Here is an 18,825-nt window from a genome sequence, read left to right on the forward strand (position 1 = left end):
TTATACTATTACTTTATATATATCAAACTGGAAACATTATTTATTATTTAACCAATTTACCATAAAAGTAATTTATTTAAATTTTTATTTAATTAATAATATAAATTGGACACCTAAAACATTAGTTATATTTATTAAAATATTAATTTATAAATAAGTAAATATTATGGTTCTGTACAGACACACACATGTACATACGATATTTCTGGAAATACACAATATTTTAAGAATTGATAACTATCCATAGAATAGAAACGAAAAATCGTATTGTTATTTATAGCTGATAAACCTGATTTTCCCAACTAAATAAATAGATTTTTTATAAACAAATTATAGATTTTCATATATTAAATTAAATTTTTAAATTCTATATAAATAAATATTTTCTGATCATAGTAAACAATTTTCCAAGATTTTTGATATTTTTCAGGGGGGGGACATGTCCTTCCCTTGCCTCCCTATATGGGTGCCCTTGACAACTATAGACATTTTAGGGGTGGCAATCAAAGTTTTTACGACTTAAGCGTTTATAAAAGTCGCAATTATGACCTCCCAATGAAGCCACTGGTCATGGTATCGTGCTAAAATTTTTTTTTTTTTATATAAATGTGTGCTTTATCGTACTATTTTTTTATGTTCCGTAGGTATTGGGATATGCATTTTTGGTGTTGTTAGAAAGCGCTACATTGATCATAGAATAATATAATTATATGGATTATTCTACATAATTAATTACATCTAATTCGCATGTCGTACGTGATAAAAGTGACAACGACTGTAATTCTGACTCGCACGCACGTACAGTGAACTGAAATATTATTATTTAAGGTCGCCAAGCGCATCAATGATGTTCCGTAATGTGCTATTATTTTTTAACTGCATATTATGATATTGGTAGATGTACATTAGTTGCAATAAAATTGTTGTAACGGTCGATTAATATGTATAAATGCATTGTGCAGAAAGCAATATTATTGTGATATCCGTCTATCTCGAAAAGAATGTGTGCGTTTATATGGGTACTTTTACAGCCAGAGATTCCGTATAATAGGAGAAAGAAGAAAAAAACGGTTATCGCTCCCACGAAAACGCTCCGGACCAGATAATTATTCGATGTCCTCGAGCTCGGATATACGAGAGTGAAACTCATAAGGCGGGTATTTACTATTTGAATATCTACATTATGTATACATTTATGAAATCAAACATTATAATACGTCTCTAAATACCATACAGTGTTTGATTTCATGTTGGTATTACGTCATGCTTCCCTGTGTTGATGAATGTTTTGTACAATTCACGCTTTCGATCTCTCTTGTCTAAGGGGCGTTTTAGTCGTTACTATTATTTGAACAAAATACTATTATTGTTAATCATAGTTCCCTACCTAATAGGTACTTCCTATCTAAATATTCATATTGGCCGATTATCATCGAAGTTTGATAACATACTATTATTAACTAGTACCGCCGAAGTGTTTGATTTATTCATTTTTGGTTTATTTCAATTTAGACACGTTAGATTTGTATTACTTCGTGGTTTGTTTACTGTGATTTATTTATTTTTTTTTTTGATCAAAAGGATTGCTCCAATTATTACGAAATAAAAAGTGAATAATATTTTAAAGGGTAGGGGGTGTAATTTTTTAAAAGTTTTCCAAATAATTGAGAAAAATAGAGAAAAATTTGAAAAAACTTTAGTTTCAACTAAGATCCAAATCTTCACCACTAAAAATCAGTTAAGGTTAAGGAAAATAGTTAGGTATTACTATATTACGTTGATTAATTGTTATTATTACTCGAACATAGTCAGAAATTTGTTCAGAAAAAATTTGTAATGGTCCAAAATAATTGTAAAACGAAATAATCATTTTCGTATGTTTTATTTATGTAAAAGTTTAAAATATTATAAAACAAAAATTTTTGGCGTCCCTTTAAACCATGCGCCCGGGGCGTATGCTCCCTAGGCCTCCTCCACGGCACGGCTCTGGTAGGCACCCTCTGAAATACAGGTCTACGCACGCTTATGCCGGTATGTTTATTGTTTATTTAAACGATCTGTATAACAGACATAATTTAACGTTCTTACTCATGCATATCGTTTTAAAATTATATATTTTATTTTTAACTTTTTTAAGATAGGTGATTGATAAAATTAAACTAGTTATACTAATTATATATAGCCCCCTCCCCATTTCATATTTCTAGATCCGCACTTAATCAGAAGGACCCATTAAACTAGGGACTGTCGTTTATACGAATACTTCAATACATATTAGAATAGAGTGGCGTAGAAAAGAGGGAGCTTCAGATCATTGAAAGAAATCACTCTACCAGCGGAAAGTTCGCGGCGAATCCATTCTCGCGTTCACGTTCATGGCGTGTATATGTGTGCTCATAAGTCTCCTTATTTCTTGGCATTAGCATACATAAGAAACAATCTCACTTGGAACAAATACGTATAAAGTAATTATATTTTTAACAAGATTATATCTTGAAAACTTAATTGTTCGTGATATAATTAAACAAATTAAGTTCAAAAAAATAAATTTTATTTCCTACCCGTCAAAACGTGACTTTTAATATATTTGCTGGCTACATTGAGTAATTACTCTATGACCAGCTGGCATGCTTGTAACCATTACGAATCACACTCTCGTTGGATACAAAAATAGGTACAACACTTTCGTGCATTGAATACGGATATTGATAGTTTACAGCCATCTGAATTCGAGAATTCGATACAAAATAATATTATCGTTTATCAAACCAGACTTGGATAATATAATTATTTTCCGTGACCACAATCAAAATAATGTATGCGTGAGTATAGAATTTAGCGAAGTTATTAGTTACTTTATTAACTACTACGTAGCCATGGTGTATGGTCAATAAAAAAATCATTTTTCGGTTAAAAAATATTAAGTACATCCATTTTATTGTTCAGTGATCCACGGTAATAATTGGTTTGTTCGTTGGTGTTTGATATATTGTATCTTATAAAACATATTTTCATCAACGATCAACAATCTTAGTCGTACAAGAGACTGCTGTCAAGTGCAGATTACAGTTGAAAGGTATTATTTAATTAATTTCATTGTTTTCTAATTAAAATATATTTTTTTAAATTGTTTTAATGATAACTATTGCTAAAGCGTACAGACATGCATGATATTGTATTAAAACTAGATATTTTACTTCACGTATGAAGTAATTTTATTAGACCTGTTGGTTTTACACTAATATTTGTTTAATTTATTCAATAGTAAAGTTTTGCCTCCAGAGTCGTTTTATGTTCATCCATCTACTGTTAAATGATATTACACAGAATTTAATTTATAAATAATTATATTAAGGTTACAAATAATATTTTTTTGCGAGACTATAATTATATAATTAAATCAATTATAAGTAACTAGTAATTATTTTTAAAACAACATTTTTGCCCCTCAAATTTTGGCCTTACCTATCCCCAAATTGATGGTTAATAAATAGTAATAAAACAATTTAACTATAGATCCCCTGTATTAATTTATGTTACTTATAAAAAAATTGTATTTTCAGAAATATTTATTTTTTCAATTAATGACAACTATGGAAGCTAGTGTTAAACCAGTAGTAAGTATTAAATGTTGTATAATTTAAAATATTTGAAATTCGATGTAATTATTAATAACATTAATCATACATACAACAATTATTGAATCTTACTAAAAAAGTGTATTATATATTTATAAATATATGTCTAAGTTTATAAAATAAAATTTATTGTACTGTTGTATATTTTTTTTTAAGATATGTTTCATTTTATTGAATTAATCTTATTTTTAGAAAATATTTAGAATTATTTTTTTAAACGATTTTACTTTAGGAAATATTTAATTTGGTACGATCAATTGTCCAAAATGTAAATATTAACAATTTTGATGAAATGGCACACACAATTATTTCCATACCACTGAAAACAATTTATATATTTGAAAACATAGTGGACATAATTTATTTTCGGGTATATAAATATTATTGATAATTATAATAGTTATTAAATTTGTTGTTTTACTTATCTAGGCTTTAAATAGACCAGATTTTACAGTTTTATATGCAAAGTTATGTGCATACATGGCAAATCATGCTGCATTTAACAAACTTCACGATTCTAAAACTACTTTTCAGAAAGTTTTAGCACAAAAAATCTTTGACATGTTTACCTCATATTATACTCGTACTCCTCAGAATGAAGTACATAAATTAAAAAAAAATTTTATGAACAGTAATATGGTAACTAGTTATAATTTGTTAATATAATAATAGTGTTTTTGTGATTATATTAGGTTTTATAATATAATCTATAATTATTAGTCTTAAGTCATTACAAGCTTAAGATAAATCTCAGTACTGATACTTGCATAGTTAATTTTTATTTATAAATAAACTGATTTGTATCATTTTAAATCAAAATTTATTCATACATAATATGATTTACCCAAATGTATATTATATAATTAACAATAATAGCTAATAATTAAACTGACTTGAGTAGAATTACTCAACCAAACTACTAAAACTTAACCATTTTTATTTGCCTTTGACTAAAACCATATTATATTCAAATACATTTTCCACCAATTGATAAAATTGATAATATATGTTTTTTAATTTAATAATCAAATAATATAAATATTCTATATCTGTTATAGACCCCATCTTTTTTCAAGAATATATTGAATAGTTTTCATTTCCAATATTATAAAAGGTCTTTAGCCCATTGCAAGTATGTTTTCAAGTAAAATTAATTAATAATTTGTATATATTGTACGAAATAATATTTTTATAGATTTATCGGTGAATTATTCAAACAAGGGGCTTTTACCGAAAAAAATATATTGTCGTTCATTCACGAATTAATGAAAGTAAAAGATATTCTTAATATTCATTGCTTATGTATAATATTACGAATAGCAGGACAAAAATTATCAAAAGTAATAACCAAAATAGTAAAGTATTAGGAAATTATAGAATAAATAATTTCTTATTTCATTTTTTTTAGACTCATAATTTGGACGGTATAGTACACCATATTTTATTATTTAAAAATGAAAACATTGTCCTCATAAAAATGTCACCTACTCTTCAGTCTTTGATATTCAAAATACAAAACTTGCATTTACAATGTTGGATACAAGAAGGTAATAATGTCAATTTTCAAATTATACTGTATAAATATTATTATTCATTAGAAAAAATGTACTATTAAGTTACTATATTATGCATTTATTTTAACAAATTTTTTTAAGATTTAGTTATGTTTTATAATACGTCATGTATAATTATAATTTTTTTCTTTTTTTGTTATATTATATTCAAGAATTTGACTTTTAAAATTTTATGTTATGCATTTTATTTATGTTTAGAAGTTATACAAAGTTGTAACATTACTTTCAAATTGTATATTAGAAAGTAGGATAAAATTATTATGTAATTTTGTATTAGTATAAATTTTTATGCAGTAATAAATAATTGCTTTTAAAAATTTTTCTTAACAATGATCGGTTTGCAATAAAGATTCCTTCAAATTTTCATAACGAAGACATCAAAATCGTATTTTATTAAATTAAATAAATAATATACAAGATTGGTACATGATATCTTCTGAACAGTTTTAATTTAATATATATTTGATTGAATCTAAATAACATAATTTATTAACTATTTTAATAACTAATTTTTTACAGAACCTCTTAAGTTAATTGAGGACAATGAACAATATGTTTCCTTTGAAAATTTGCCGGAGCAATTAAAAAAACTATATGATCTTAAATCATATACAGTAATGGCCCAATGTATTATTGATGAATGTATGGCTATTCTTAACGGTGTTGACATGATAAATATCAATGTATGTATTAGGTTTATTTATTTTATCATTAGTATTTTAAATATAATAAATAATAAAATAAGAAGAAGAATACATTTTGATTATTGTAATACAAATAGATTGTTGTTATGAAGAAGAATAATAAATAATTATTCCACATTTTTTATAACTCATCAAACAAATCTACTAAAACATCCTAGATATTGATCATCAGAAACTTGAAATTTGAAATATCTATTTCGTACTAATATTAAACTTTTTTTTACATAAATATCTTAAAATATAATTATTTAACCATCAAAGTTTATATTATTATACATTATAATACCAATAACTTTTTGATTACACATTATGTTTATTTATTTAAAAATATTTACAGGAAATAGTACATTCGTTAAATAATATCAACTCGTGGCTACATTACGATCAAGTGTCATTCGTTGCTTCTATGATACTTATAACACTAAACGAAGACCAAAGTATTCGCCATAAGGCTGGTATACTTTTAAACTTATTTATTAAGAAAGGCTTGTTATTAATTGATTCGGTTTTATCGGGGTAAATATAATTATATAAATTTTCTGTATTGTACATTTTATTAATTATTATTTTATTTTTATTTCATATATTAGAATTGACAAAATAATGGATGACTCGGAATTGAAAATAGAACTTCCAAGATTATCAGATTTATTATTTGACATCACTAGTAGGATTACGAATCTGATATAAATTCAGCTTAATTTTGTATAACTTAATTTATACTGTTTTGTATTGTATATTCTAATTACTTTTTACTTGAATTACTATTTTAAATCGAGGTTTTGTCCAAAAAAATTTTTTGTGTTATAATACAATTTTCGTTGGTCTAATTGTGAAATAAATTATTATTGTTAAATAATCCATATTTTAGTCATTAATAATCTTTAATTTCGCATTTTTTGAATACTTTTGGCAGAATAATCAAAAATATTCAAGTGCTTACATAAACAATAAATTGAATTATTAATTTTTTTTTTTTTTTTTTTTTTTTTGAGATTTCACATGTCTCGGTTTTTATCATTTTTGTTGCTTGTATCTCATAGGCATTCTTGGCTGCGATAAATTTCTATACATTTAATCACAACAGTCGATCAAACATGATTAAATTTGCCAACGTTTTTATTTTATTAGTTAACTACTCAATCTAAAAAGTAAAAAAAATAAAAGCACAAGTTTAAATTAAGATATATATTTAAAAAACCACAATATAAGAATATATCATAATAATCGACATGAACGGTTTCATAAAAGTTTCGAATGTTTGATAAAAATAAACGCCCAAGAGATATGAAAAACTATGTACATTTGTTGATAGTTTTAGAAGCCAATTATCGTACCAAATAATCTCGACACGTGTGAACAAAAAAAGCAGAGCTTATCGCTTTCAAAAGTCACCATGCATTCTCGAAAACCGCGTGAGTTATTATCATGGTGTAAATAATCATAATATGACTCTCGAACAAAAAATCTTGTATTCGATAATCGCATGGAAGATGCTCGAATGGTAGAATGGTAGGTACGAGAAATGAGAAACTCTTTCCGCGTAAATCCGTTTAGACTTATTAAAGTATTAACATTTTTAAAATATAAATAATAGTACATCAGATAAGTATAGTAATAATTTTATAATCGACTAATTTACTTTATAAACTGATATACCTACCTACATATTGTAAAATTATAAAAACCTATTTGATAATAGAAACGAAATCGATATTCTGCAGGTCGGTCGACGGGTGGAAGAATAATAACATATATCAACTCATTGTATAGTTTATAAAACAATAATTTCACATATTTACTTATATTCACATATCATTCATATTATTTGATCACATATTTATGTAAAAGATTTTGAAAATAAATATTTTATTAAAAAAAAAAAAAAAATAATTTTAACTTTAATATTGTATGGTTTAAAGAATTTAATTATTAAGTCATATTTTTTAAATTAAAAAGTAGAGAAAGCTGAACTCGTAAAAATGTTTAATTTATTTTCACATTGCCTATTTTTGTTTTATTATTTATTGGATGTGGAAACATTACTGATTTATATCACTTATCATAAATTTTACATTATTTACATGAAAAATGAAAAATCATATAAATCTTACTGAATTTGAATTTATTTTTGAGTTTAAATGTATACAGACAAATATGTCAATTTTGAATAGACCTAAATACCTAATATTTTCTTTCGTACAAAATATAATCACAGTTTTTACGGTAGATAAATATTTAATTGTTTGAATTTATGTGTTTATAGACATACCGTGTAAATATAAACGTAATGGATATATAATTTAATATTTTAAACGCTGAATAATATTTTTAAATAGTTTATTGAAAACCATGACATATTGCATATTGTAATTTCATATTTATTTTACAAGGAAAATATAGTCTTTTGTATACATATTTTATAATAATACATAAAGTTAATTTTATGATATGGATTTTTATGAAAATTTTTATTTATCTATTACGTATACAAATAAAAGTGCTCATGTGTAAACCATTTTCTTCGTCAAAAACGTTTTATTTTTTAATGTGATCGTGCATGTCCCAAAAATTGTATCTATACAGACGTAAATCACGGTAAAAGTTATTATTGTTAAGACCATCATCAGGTTATTTCTGATTATTTTCAAATTCAATACTTTATTTGATACAATTTATATATTTTTACCATTTTAGTAATTTTTTATTATTTTCATGTTTTTCCGTTTCTTTTATATTAATATAATACAATTGCTTATTCACATACGAACTATTGAGTCGAAGTTTATTATTATTTGTCGTTTTCGATTTATTCATGGGACTCATTCATTTGTGGATTTTATTTTTGTTTTAATTTAAAAATCTTTGAAAATTATTTATAATCAATTGTATTTCATACACACATGTATTGTTCATTACAATATATTCATGCAGTCATACAGGTGTACGCGTATACTTTATACTTATACGTATATGTGTAGTTACCTAATTGTTTGTTCTTCAGGTCGACTATATCAATTTATTTATTTGGAAGATGGTAAACTGCGACAGAAAAAAAAAATTAAGATTAAACAATCTGCGACAAAACCGATAAGATACATTATACAATTTGCGGCAATTTATTATATATACCTTCTATATATACTATATATATATATTTTTCGTTTGATATTATTACTTACTGCTTGACGTTCAATTGTATAATCTGATTCATTACTATGATCAAAAACTGATTTTTCTTGTAATAAAGTTTTTTCCTTGTCGAAAACAAGTTTTACCTTGCATGTTTTTTAATGCCTTTCTATGTTTGATTACCATTTCTTTTGGATTCATATTTAAATTTGAATTTAAAATTATTTAACATTGTTTATTCTTTGTCATTCTGGCTAAACATTGTTTTAAATTCCATGACATTGAATAAATATTAAACTTTATTTCTACTAACCTCTAACACTTGTAAGTAGATAATAACTAGTATTTTCAAAAGTAAAGGAATCGATATTACTGATATATTTCGTTAAAACTTAAAAATACATTTGGATTAACACTTTGTACGCAAGACGCAAAATGTCATAATTAATTAAACGATATACGTACGTAGATACACATAGGTAGGTATACCATTTATGATTTAGGTACTATAATAAATAGTATATATAGAAGGTATGTATATAAAATAAATTGCCGCAGTTTGTATAATGTATCTTATCGATTTTGTCGCAGATTGTATAATCTTGATTTTTTTTTGTCGCAGTTAACATATCGACTTTTAAAAAAGGTTTATTTTGTCACAATTTACATACAGCTATTTATTTGAATTCACATAGAATGTTTTTATTTTATACTTATAAGAAAATCGATTCGATGTTACGTGCATAGTTCTTGTATACTATTTTATCAGGCCATGTCAAAATAACTGTGAAATAATTTTCAACTAAGCATTTTGAAAAGCGTCTCCGTTTACTGAAACGATGTGTTCCTTGTGTCTTAACGCTTTCCACTTTAATGTATTGCTTTTATTATTGTTTACTTCATACATGTATCTTACTCTGATTTAAAATTGAATTGGTCGCATATGTTTTGCAAATTAAATAATTAATTAACTTTATAACTTAATAGCTGTTAGACGCGATTTTTAGTATTATGTAATTCGTACACTTTCACGAAACTATATCAAACCATTTTATGAGCATGTAAAATCGTTGTTTTAATTGTAATGAGGAAGAGATACTATATGCGGTTTATGCACGTTATTTAATTATACTTGGTTCTATTATGTTATAGGTATTCCTGTTTTTTTTTAATATATTTTGATGTTCTTAGTAGCTTTCAATTAAAAAACAAATATTTTTAATTGTAATTATTTTTATGACACGATCATTTTTAATTTTTTTAACTTTAGATTTAGAAATTCACAATGTGTACAGGTAGCAAAATTAGAATATGTGATATATTAAATATTAACGTGTCGTTATTGAACAAGAAGTCATCCATTAACGATACTTGACTGGGAATTTAGTAATGTTATCTAAATAGATTTTTTTAGTTTGTAACAAGTCACGGCAACAAGACCTTTTTATACGACACTTAGGGTTGCCTGATATATTATGGGTTTAGAGGTTCTAAGTATGAGTGCATTATAATGATTTTGTAAGATGATTATGAAACCATTTATTGAAATGAGTAGCTTCTTCTTTTACAGTTCTAATTGAGAGGTCTTTGTACAGAGAGTAATTGGATATTAAATGTGGGGTATTTGTAATTTTTCTGAGAATTATAATTCAAAACTGTAGGATTTCGATTGTGTTGGAAACTTTCACAGTGCCTCATAGTTGGAGGCTGATATGATAATTAATATTGATTTCTGTAAGGCGATACAATACTGTTTTAAAATTTAATTCATCGAGTTGTCGAATTACTGAAAATGTTTTCTATTTTTATATTTTTGCGGATCTCGTGCATTTAATGTGCATATTTGAGATTTTACGTTTGGTGATACTTGAATTTTTAAAATAATCAAAGATCAATCGTTAATTATCTTGCTGAATTTTCAAGATCACTTTTTTCAAGACAGAGTGATGCACTCAAAATGTGATTCTTTAGAATATAAAACGTATACAGTGTATACTATACATACACACTGTTTACCTTCTATACGAATACTATGACGTTATTGTAAATTTATAGAAAATGTTTAAAGTACGCGGTAGCAGTGTGGTATCCATGCACTATGTATTCCTACTTTTATATTCACTTCAGGTATTTATTATTTTTTTTTTTTATATATTTGTTCTTCAATTTATGTTTCCCAATAACAATTTATTCGCAATATTTTATGTATGTACAGAAAATTATTTGTTTTAATTTTAAATTGATAATTGCAGTTTTTAGTGAAGTGAAATGAGTGTCAGAAACTTATTTTAAATATCTTGATTATACGTCTATATTAATTTAGTCAATTTGCTCTTGATTTAATTTGTAATATTATAATTAGGACTCGGATGTTTATGACTTGGCATATTCTTTTCCTGTAACCAGAATTATACCCAAATATGATATAAATTCGATTCATGAAATTTCGATTGCAAATATGTAAACTTATTTTGCATATTTTTGAATATTTGACATTTTTGAGCATATAAATGCATATATCGATTGTTTCTAGATTAAGTAGCATATATTTTATAAATTATAAGTTTATTATTAAAAATCGTCTATAAATTATAAATCATTACTGTTAATTGTGTCATTTTCAGTCTACAAAAACTTCTTGTCGGATCGTCGAATTAATTGTTATACAGTGTAATCCTGATACTTTTAGTAAATAACCTATGTAAAATTTAAGTTTAATAGATCGAAAACGAATTAATATTTTTTTTCGTGCAGCTGTGTGTTTTGTAATAAAATATATTTTAAATAATAATAATAATAATAATAATAAATAATAATATATATTTTCAATATACATTCGAATATAAGTTAGAGTATATACGTTTTTTGAATTAATAACTATTTTTTATACATATTTGTCGAAAAAATAGGTATATTAAATACATTTTATGGCATATAATTGTATATTTTGACATTTTATAATACATATTTTTATGAAGTTTTGGTTATTAACATCCGAGCTCTAATTATAAATTATATTATTATTATTATTATTATATTATATTATTTTTATTATTTCTTATGTACTTGTTCACTAAAAAATATTTTTAAGGAGAAATATAATTGACAATGTTAATGTTTAAATAAACTAAAAGTATAAAACACAATTTTATGGAAACAAAATAGTTTTTGTTTAACAAAACTCGGGTAACTATAAAAAAAATTCGTAATTTGTAATATGTAAAACGGTACATAAAATATTTTGAAAAATGAGGCGCGGAAAAGGTTAATTCAGAACTGAAATATAATCTGTTAAAAATGCGTAATTACAGTTAATGATTTTTTCTTATAATTATTTGTGGTTTCAATTATCAATACTCTTGGTCAGTCTCAGTTACCCTTAAACGTTATTATGTTTTTTCATCATCGTTTGCTATGCGAATTTATATAGAAAAAAAATATACCGTTTAATGGTGGTTGTACAACATAGTTAGTAAATGGTTATTATTATTATTACAGTAACTTGCATAATTCTAACGGGCGGTCATCATAGTTGGATTACGTAATTTCCTATGACTCTTCCGTTGGTCCTTGCACCATTCTCAAGGATTAAAAAAAACCTAATCGTATTATGGGCTACTGTGACAGTGAATCATTTGAAGGTCATGATAGGATCATGATGCAGTTCATTCATTTTGTGGTGAAACCCGGTAAATGGTTTCCGTTAACCCTTGCATTCATCGTCATCATGCAAGGAATGCGGATTTCGCTGAAGAAATACAATATTACGTACTATGTATCATTGACACGTGTTCTCATAATCCAATTGATATAATTTGGGAAATCTGAGGAAATGTAAAAAATATACCATTACAAATATTTTTATGAAATGTATTTATATTTTGTTCCATGTGTTCCATTATAACTGAATAAGAAAACGTTGAAATTCCCAGAGAAAATATTTATTTCGTTTATCGTTTCTTATTAAAAACCAAAAGTATTAATGATAAAAAAACAGATGAGATTACACGGCCGAATGAGATATTTGAGAACGGATTAATGATTTTACTGTATTGATCTTTTGAACTCGAAACCAGTGTACCTTATTAATCTCGAAAAAACTATTTTGAATGAAAGAGGTCGGATGGATTAGTTAATATTTTTAAAAATGGTTGATGTAATTGAAGGATCATATATCTTGACAAGGTAGATTTATTACTTTTCATCGAAAATGTCATAACTGTAATTTAAATCAATTTCATTAAAATATTTCAAAAATTGTGAAATGTTTACAAGAATTGGAATAGTGTTTGATGAAATGATATGAGCGTTGCTGAATTTCATACTTAATCTAGATTGAATTTTTTTTATAATTTTTTCTCTATTTTTTTCAATTATTCGAAAAATTGTTCAGAAATATAAAAAATGATTCCTTCTAAAGTACCCTCTTAACACTATTTCTTATTAGACATTATTTGTTTCACTCAGAATCTAAACTTTTAATTTTGTGACGTTATGATAATATGCATGTATGAATGTGCCATTCATTTTCTTGTTATGGTTTATATACCAACGCAGGAAATGTTATTTGTGCAAGTTTTTTAGCTGAGAGTAAAATTAAATGAGAACGACTATTTTATTAATGCTAATGAAAACTATTATTTATACCTGTCTAATATAGAATTTACAAGTATTTACCGACTTAAGTACCGCATTGCACTTACTATAGACGAAAGTTAAAATCCATTGGAGTATAGAGTTGACGGAAGAAATACAGAAGAAAATGTGGTTAACATTTCAGTCGAAATTAAATAAATATTAGACGATTGATGGTTTAACTACAACAAGAAAATATTAGAATAAACGAGAAACTAGATTTTGTCGTAGATCACAATAAACATGTATTATGCTAAAACGTTACTCATAAATAAATGTATGCACTATCAATTGAAATCATGATTTATATCCTATTATGTGATAGTATATAACGAAGAATCATCTACAATGAGCAATAGATCGGTTTTGCATGGCTTTGTTTATTTTATAAACAAAATATTTATTTGACTGTTGCGTGTTAACACATCTCCAGATAACTAGTTCAAAACATTATTCATAGTTTATATTACACTAATGCATATATTATTTTTACCAATTATATCATGTCATGAATAAGATACAGTTTGATTAATAGTAGTTGTATTGATAGTATATTTCAGTGTATATATATATATATATATGTACATAATAATATACATTCATTATAGAACATATAAATTATAGAATATTCGTACGATAAATGTATAGGTATAATACTTTATTTAAATATGCATAGATAATCGTATTGTGTTCAAAGTACTTTCCCTTATGAATTGCTAATATTATTTGTTGCCAGTTTCAAAAGTCACGAAAACAACTGAGACCAAAATCAAATACATTTTTCGAGTGTGCAAAGTTCATTTGAAAATCGTGAAATCTATACCTATATTATTAAAAATAGAAAATGTTCTACAGAAATCTCCATTGTTTTAATAACCGTTACAGTTCGATACAATCATAATTTAATTTTCATATATTATCAATAGATAATAATTTATTGTTATTACCCGTTAGGTAATGTAACATTTGTTCAGCTACGGTTGAAAATAAATATGGGTTTATTTTATTCGTACATTAATATTGCATATTAATTTACATGTACAATTATTACTAATAAAAATAAAGCACGACCTTTAAACGTTCATAACTTCTCAATAAGTGTTTTCTAATAGAGGAGGGAGGAATTCTAGAAAGGATATGGGTAGTAGGATGATAAAATTGTGAGGATTACATTTTTTTTATTAATATATTAGATGTGTACATTTGTAATCTCATAAATTAGAAACAATTAAAAAAAGATAACTTTGTAGTTTACCTTATATTACTGTTTTTGAAAAGAAAAAAAGACTTGTGGTTTTCGAAAATCCACAAGAAGACGTGGAATTAAAAGTATCGGGAAAAATTCTTCTAAACTAAGGACGAGTGGAGCAAAATGTTAACGTATTAGTAATCAGCACGGAAAGTACTATCAATTAAAAAATAAAAAATAAAATCGAAAAAAAAGGTGCCCGGTAAAGAATGAGATTTGTTTTTTTTAACAGATTATTTGAGCATTGTCCACGTGAGTTGATGTTTTAAAAGTCGAAATGATTATCGCAAATTACAAGACATCTAATGTGAAATCTAAGCTCAGAGTTTCAGGCACGGAGTATGGTGTATTGTATTACAGTATTTTTTATTCATACCAATATGTTTACTAATATATTACAGTTAATTTTTCATCGTACGTGATGATGTCATAATTAGGCAATAATGCGAGTGCGTTCAATAAGTTCTGAAATCAAACTAATTTCGTGTCTTTCGTGAAGTGTAGAATTAGTCTTATTTTAATAAACACTAAACGTTTGTACTTTTTTTCCCATGCCATTTTATGTACATAAATAGGTAACCTATCATTGTATTATTCTATAGAATGTTACCGTATTGTCTTTTTTACATTTATTTATTATGCACCAGCCGAAAATATTTTCTTCTTTAATTGTATAATTGTTTCAATTGATATACATAATTTTCGAACTATGCGCTATTTATTTCAGGCCGATTTGATTAATATTTAATTAAATAATCATGTGGATTTTTTTTTGTTTTACATTAATGTTTATACTCTTTAGAAATAACAAGAGAAGATAGAATAAGAAACGAATATGTGAAAGGTAATATTGGTGTGGCGTCGGTAGTAGATAAGATGAAAAAAAAGCGGTAAGTGTGGTTATGAAAAAAAATGCTGAAAGGAAAAGAGAAGAGAAAGACCAAAAAATGGTTGTATATTTTTGAAAATTATATGAGAGCTATTGGTGTGTGTGTAGGGAGTGTAGAAAATCGCCACGAGTGGAGGTTTAGGACAAGGGTGGTCGATACCAAATAGTAGGCAGAAAGGCGAAGGATAAGAAGAAGAAGAAGATGACTCGTTAGAATTTATATATTTTTTTATTATATAATAGTGACTTAATCATGACCATGCGTAAGGCGAATAATCTCTAATACCCGTTAAATAATTTCTAAAGTATTTTCGAAAATATTACGATTCGATTTTTCTATCTACTTTAAGTTTCATTAATAAATAATTATTTTACAGTTCAAACCATATGATTACTGTATCTGTACTGTCAAAAAGTACATTACACTTTTTGACAGACTGTAATTTTAATAAAAACTGTATATATTTTAATAATATGTATAATAACGTATCTGTTGGTGTTATTTATTTTTTAATATTATTAATAAGATTAAATCTAAAAAATAAATTAAAGAACTATATTAAATTTCTATAGCAACGGATAAAACACTCACTGAGTCTTCCAGTATATTCAAACGTTTTAAATTTTTATTATTGTAATACACGTTGTAAAACATATTTCATAATACATTTAGGTGTCATTACATCCTCGTATAACCGGTTTACATTTTTAATAATTGGTATATTTACTCAATCACTCTGTACATTGAAATCATCAGCGAAACAGAATTTGTAATATTTAATAACAATAATATTTGATAAAATCATTGAAAAACATGAACATTTTTTCGTTTTTCCAATTCACATCGGAACAATTATATGTCCTTTGACGACGTAGAATTAAAACGTAAAGATTTAACTAGTTAATTATTATTGTAATTAATGTGTGTACACGTATTTTATCGAATTATTCAGTTCTGTTCCTTGATTACAACAACGGCTACGTTCCCTGTTTAAGATGTATTATTGTATTGCATTTTAAATATGTAAATTATCTTAAATTTATTATCTACATAATATAATTCTTGGGTGTATAGTTTTTTTTTTCAATCGACATTTTAGCACATTTAGCATTAATACAAGCGTATACATTTTTTATGTAAATTTGTTTATTTATGTTATAATTTAACAATAAAATGTACTGTAAATACGATTTACAATCTACTAGGCTGCAAGGCACTATTTAGAGACGACGGTAATATTTATCTCCTTTCGTTCTCTATTACGTAAGCCCATGTTGTATTATTGGCATTACACATTTGAAAGTAAATGATAAATCGTGTTATTCGATAAACTGTTTGTGCGGATTGCGGTCTGAAACCGTTCAACGTATCTATGCGATACAAAAATATATGACCATGGATACACTTGAAAATAATAATAATTATTATAATGAGTTCATTGTATGAATTTTGAGTTTCCATTAATATTATAGCTGGTTTCAGGTTTATGGAGTAAAAATAATGAATTTTATCAAATAAAACGTTTGGTGTTTAAAAGGGAAATTACATTTATAAAATTGTATACAATAAATAAAATGTTTTTAGTCACTAGAATTATTGATAGATCATTCGATTTAGTGAAAGTCTTTATGGTGATGTAAATCGAACTCTATTTCCCATGATTGATTGGTACGGATGGAATTTTCTCTTAGTTTTTAGAAATTTTTTTCTTTTTTGGAAAACTTGATATAATTTACTGTAATTTGTTATTTCTATATCTCCACAAACAAAGGGATATAACTTGATTTTTGACGAATTTTTATAAAATTTTAAGTAATTCAATGCTTTGAAGCCAATGAATTTATTACTATCGCTTCGCTTTGTCATATAGAATAAAAATAATGCAACCGAAATATTATTATCGTATAATAGATTTATTTTTTATCTTATTTTTGTCAGTGCTTAAATTGTATAACAAGACATTTCTTTATGCGAAAATATTGCATTTCATGTTAATTAATTGTTACATATTATATAAAATTCAAAATTCAATCATACGCTGATCGCTACATCACAAAAAACAACAAAACGTATGAGTTTGAAATTTCACACAATTGACTACTAATCTAGATGTGCAATAAGAAGGAATTGATGTATTTGTAAAGGTCAAAACAGTTTTGGTCATGTATACGTTTTTTCACATTTTTGGTTGCCCGGGAAATACATTCTTATGTTGTTTAATTTTAATAATTATCCATTGATATTCAATTAAATTAATACAGTATAAATATATATATATATAAAAAAAAAAACATCAATAGAACACGCAACAGTTGTGCGCTTTTTTCATCCTCACTTTTTTTTGGTTATTGAACAGTACCTATAATTATTGTTCTAATCTAATACGTTAAAACCTCTACCGGATATGTATAGGCTATAATTCAGCTAGTTTTTGAACTGTGTACATTTATTCGTATACTTGCAGCATTGTAACGTGCAGTATGGTTTTCTACTTACGAATAACATCTAAATTCATCATTAAAAGGATTCTGCGAAGGAGTTGGATTGTAAAAATGGCATTCGCGCGATGGCACTCATTACCATTACTATTATATTATTTTCGCGTATAGCTGACGAATGGTGGGTGTATGATGTCCCAAGGCGTGCAATAAACTGCACACATGGCAAATCGTCGTCTACACGTAACACAGTCGAAATAAAGTTAATTGCGTTTTAACGTTCACTCACATTGCTATTATTGTATATCTACTCCGTACATTTTTTTTACTTTATCTGCCCACGTATACATGCCGGCATTAATTGTGAAGTCTTCTACATTTTAATATCTTAAAACAACATAAAATTTAATACTACACGCATAATTATAAATAGCGTATAATAGCATACACGAGTTCAGTAAAAATTGACTGTGTTTTCATTTACAGCAATTTGAAATTTGAATTGATTATTCGGTTGTTAGTACGTTACGTCACTCGTCCAAGCATTCCATAGACTTGTGGTTTT

At 25.8% G+C, this 18,825-nt stretch overlaps 1 protein-coding gene across 1 annotated transcript; it reads left to right on the forward strand.

Moving 5' to 3' along the window:
- The first annotated feature begins 3,593 nt into the window (after positions 1-3,593).
- Positions 3,594-6,653, forward strand: LOC112689398 (eukaryotic translation initiation factor 4 gamma 3-like). Its single transcript, XM_025563092.1, has 9 exons — positions 3,594-3,617; positions 3,871-4,008; positions 4,068-4,277; positions 4,697-4,770; positions 4,834-4,978; positions 5,047-5,185; positions 5,732-5,895; positions 6,254-6,432; positions 6,507-6,653. Exons 1-9 carry the CDS (start codon positions 3,594-3,596, stop codon positions 6,604-6,606), a joined length of 1,173 nt encoding a protein of 390 aa, XP_025418877.1. The 3' UTR covers positions 6,607-6,653.
- The last annotated feature ends 12,172 nt before the right edge of the window (positions 6,654-18,825 follow it).

This window comes from Sipha flava, unplaced genomic scaffold (assembly GCF_003268045.1).
Source record: "Sipha flava isolate LNK unplaced genomic scaffold, YSA_version1 43_pilon_pilon, whole genome shotgun sequence".
In the NCBI taxonomy this organism is placed as follows: Eukaryota; Metazoa; Arthropoda; class Insecta; order Hemiptera; family Aphididae; genus Sipha; species Sipha flava.